The sequence below is a fragment of the Nestor notabilis genome, unplaced genomic scaffold (genome assembly GCF_000696875.1).
Source record: "Nestor notabilis isolate BGI_N333 unplaced genomic scaffold, ASM69687v1 scaffold24088, whole genome shotgun sequence".
Lineage (NCBI taxonomy): Eukaryota > Metazoa > Chordata > Aves > Psittaciformes > Psittacidae > Nestor > Nestor notabilis.
The window spans coordinates 1-4,347 of NW_009939024.1; the positions used below are offsets into that span (position 1 = coordinate 1).

Here is a 4,347-nt window from a genome sequence, read left to right on the forward strand (position 1 = left end):
ACAGCTTGTGGCTATCTTGACATAAAACAACCTAATAATTATAGTGCCTGTGTTAGACATCTGAATAAACGTAGTCATGTCATTTAAACAATGACACTATACTGATTTATAGCAGCTAAGGATCTGATTAAGGATTTAAAGATCTGATCTTTACCCTAATATGTCCCTTCAGTTCATTCAAATTACTGGCTTTCAATACCTGGCCTGTCCCTCATGTCCCCACAGCTGGGTTTTAAGCAGGTTGAGAATTGACAGGTTCTCACTTTGTTCATTTCACACACAGTTCCAGCAGTGCTGAGTGAAATGAGAGACAACCATAAAAGCCAGTAGAGGAGAAAATTAGACATGCTGTGTAACTAATTTCTGAACTGTAAGCAAAGTTGTTGGCAATTTTCTTTTCATATCACAAGTTCACATTTCTTTGAATTGTCACCTGCAGAGGACAAGCACTGCTTGCTCATTCCCTTCCAGGAGGGATGGAATGCTGCCTGGTCAGCGGGCACAAGCTCTCGGGGTGGATATGGTGGGGTCTGAAGGGCCCTCTCACCTCCCTGCACAGCAGCCACCATCCTGCCATGGAGAAGGGTGCATACATACAACCCACACCATGTCATGGGGAGCCCCGCTGGAGCTGCTGTGTCTGCTGGGATGGCTATCAGCAGACACAAGCACAGCCAAGCCCCACTCCATGGGCAGGCAGGGGAGCACCACCACGAAAGAGGAAAGAGCTAAACTCAAAAGCAGACAAGCCGAGCCAGCAGTTGGAAAGAGGGGGTGGTTATAGCACAACCCTGTGACGGCTATGAGTGAAAATAGCCAGACCAAGTGGGCTTGCAGAGTGTCATTGAACAGAAAATTCCCTCCATCCCCTGGCTGACTGGCTGGATTGTATAATGGAGCAGGCTTCAAGAAGCTGTAGCTCCCAGCAGAGTTAACTCTCCAACAGCTGTCGCACTTTCAAATTGTCAGCCAGATTAAACACAGGAATGCTTATGGATCGCAAAGCTGAGTGAAGTGCCAGGGTTGGGTTGCTCTGAAGCGTAGGAACTACTCAGAAAGTTGGACGCAGAGCTCCCCATCGCCAGGAGTGAACTGCGCTGGCATTGCCTAGCTCGAGGCTTGGCACAGGGCCCTTTCCTTGCCTCATTTGTCCACCCTGAGCTGGACAGTAGTGGAGTTTTTGTCCTGTGCTTCCTTGGTGCTGCAGACTCAGGATGTATCCACACTGCCCTTGTGGGCAAGTTTCTGTTTGGAAGGGCAGGAGGTGGGGGTCCCTCTGTAGCCTGCTCCTGCAGGGCCTGAGTCAGGGTCCCTGGCTGGGACCAGACACTGCAGGACACCCAGAACACTGGCACCTGCACCCAAAGCTCAGGGAAATGCACCCCTTTATGGGAGCACACAAGGGCAGCGGAGCGCTTGCACCAGGCGAAAGCGAGTGCCCGTGAGCCGTACGTCACCGGTGACAAGAGAGTGACGATTTACTGGTAAAACTGCCCTATAAAAAACACACTTGAGGATCCTGTTTATTGTCTTGTACTCTTCAAATATTTCACAGTTACAAATTCTCCACAGTTACAAACGCTCCATACAATTACAAGCTAAAAAAAGGAGGAGAGGTAGTTCTCTCACACACTGTCTGGCCCATCGACTCAACAAACCTGTGGCACCAACAGCGGGCAGCATGGGTCAGGCAGCCTGGCACGGCTCCTCCTGGGAGATGGTGAGACACCCCCATCAGGGATAAACAATCCCCTGCTGCAAGCCTGGGCCACAGACTTGTGCCAGATCCACGCAGCTGCAGAGAGCAGAGGTGGAGGAAGCTCTGCCAGGGATGGGGGTAGGAAGGAGAAAGAAGAGATGTTCCCACATAATGCAGCTTCTCCTCTGCAAAACCATAATGCTCCATGGGGCTTCGCAGCCCCATCGCTCCTCCAGGTATTGCCATCCCAGCTGAAGTCTGCTGTAAACTACAGCCTAGCCTACAAAATCACTGCGAAGATGCTGGCCCACAGAACTCAACTTGCCATGCAGCCTCAAAGGCTGTACAATGGCCAGGCGGGGACTTAAGCACAAGAGAGTGACCAAAGGTGGCTGTGCCTTTGGGCCACATCCAGACAACCAGATCAACCGTCAAGGGAGCCAAGTGGTCTCCATCACCAGCAGAAAGTTCAGCTTACCCCCTCCTCATGCCCAAGCACCAGTGGCGTCTCCACATGGACACCCTCATCTCCTCCACACACGAGCACTTACCCCCCAGGAACTGGATGCCTCCTGCCACCCTGCCCACGGTCCTGGAGATGAGCTCGGACACGCAGCAGCCCATGAGTGCCGTGAGGGCCACCAAGAGGAGCAGCCCACAGCCCAGGCCCGTCACCACGGTGCAGATCCTCCACTCGGCACTTGGGATGGCCTGGAAGGAGGCGTAGCGGCCACACTGCTCCACCATCACGGTCGTCTGGCGGCTCTCGTCCCGCACTGGGTAGGAACACCTCCGGAAAGTGCCGAAGGAAACCGACTTCTCCAGCTGAGACCCCAAGAGCCAGTAGGGCATGAAGAAGCCCACGCAGGAGGCAGCAGCGCAGAGGAAGGAGAGGAAGGCCCAGACAACACCGGCACAGGTGAGGCTAGAGGCCATCTTTGTATCTGCTCCAAGACCCCTTGCGATGGGGAGACAGAAAAACAGCTGTGTGTTTTAGAGGGGCTTTATGGATAATCCGGGGTCTCTCAGCCTTGACAAATCCTCGCACTGGGAGAAGCTGGGATCCTAACAGCCAGGGGGATGTTTCCTCCCATCATGAAGTCAAAGGTCCTTAATTAAATAACATACAAAAAAAAAGGAGAAAAATACAAGTTCAGTAATACTGACATTAGAGAAAAATAAATGTTTACCCGCCAGAGTGTTTTTCCTTCCTACAGGACTTTTCATTAAAACATCTCATTTACTGCCCCATCCTTGCAGGCAGCTGGTACCGGCTGCTGCGATCGGTGGGACAGTGGTGGGAAGCACCCCAGCCAGCACAGGCTGCTATGTGCATCCAGGAATGCTCTGCAGCCACCTTCAGGGGCTCCCCATGTACTTGCCTACTCACTGTTCACTGTACATCTTGATCCTTTCCATACAGTAAAAAGGTGAGGTTCATTTTTCCTTAGCTATTGGGCCTTCCTCCTGCGACGCCTGGGGAATGTGCTTCCCATTATACCTGTCCCCATAGCTTCGGTGCAAAACTGCTCGCAGTGCCTAAGGCTCTTCCAGATCAGCCCTTTGTGGCTGAGGTAAACCTCATCAACACACCCCCAAGACAAGCCTTATGAGGTGACATTTTTCCAGCATTCCCTTAAGTTTCTGTCATCCCTGTGCAAAAAGAAGCCTTTTATCACTTGATGTCCGGAAGTGCCAGGAGCTCAAACTTCAGGTGGGCTCCTGGTAGGCGAAGAATGAATCTTTTCGAAGGTGAAGGATGAATCTTTTGGATTCATCCCCATGTAGCCTCAAGCAGCACATGATTAAAACACAAGGGTCTCTCAAAATAGTCCTGTTTGCACTCAGCTCAGTTCCTTCTCTTCTTTGCCTCTTCCCAGTTCAAACCCAGGAGCCTTAACCCCTCTGCATCCTCCTCAGACAACTCCCAGCCTCTAAGCTCAGTACCAGTGTGACCAAGTGTGTTTTACTGCCACAGAAACCTACACGCTGCTTCCCAGAGGTTGGGGGTGTGTTTCTTATTAAATCCATGCTGGATCATTACTCCAACTGTATTTGTAAATTTACGATCATTTCTCACAGTTGCTGCCAAATTAATTCCGATAGCTATTTATACAGTGGCTTTTTCTTCTAAGCGTGATTAGAGACCAATCAGTGAATTCAATTCATGTACAGGCAATAAAATAATACTACTTCAGCACAAGGAGGGAATGTAGAGAAGGAATCTGTAAGTGAAATTAAGCATGTGCACCACACAAAAGTTTTGTTTACTTTTAAAACACTAAGAAAAACAATTCTCTTCTATAATGTTATAAAAGGCCTATGCTGCTACTCAAGAAGTGCACATCTGTCTACAAAAATGCCTTTCAACCTGCAAAACACCAGAACCCTGAAGACAAAAACTTGGAAGAGGGGCACAGACTGCCTCCATCCCTCCAGAGGCATCCTCGGGAGAATAATTTGCCTGTGTCTTGGCGTGGCATCACATGTCTAAAGCAAAGTGGGTCACGGCACTTGGGGAAGATCATTCCCTGAATCAGAGAAGGAGGTACGGCTGGAAATAAGGGACAACATGGAGGCTCCAGGGCTAGGACCCCGCAACCCGCTGGGTGCGGCGGGGCAGCAGCTTTGCCTCCCGGGAGGCTGCT

The 4,347-nt window shown here is 50.7% G+C and overlaps 1 protein-coding gene across 1 annotated transcript; it reads right to left on the bottom strand.

The window, feature by feature from the left end:
* Positions 1-2,250: 2,250 nt before the first annotated feature.
* Positions 2,251-2,780, bottom strand: LHFP (lipoma HMGIC fusion partner; the record flags this gene model as incomplete). The annotated part of the gene is made up of 1 exon (XM_010019667.1): positions 2,251-2,780. A coding segment is annotated over exon 1 (385 nt), but the record flags the coding sequence as incomplete, so codon positions are not given.
* Between the last annotated feature and the right edge of the window lie 1,567 nt (positions 2,781-4,347).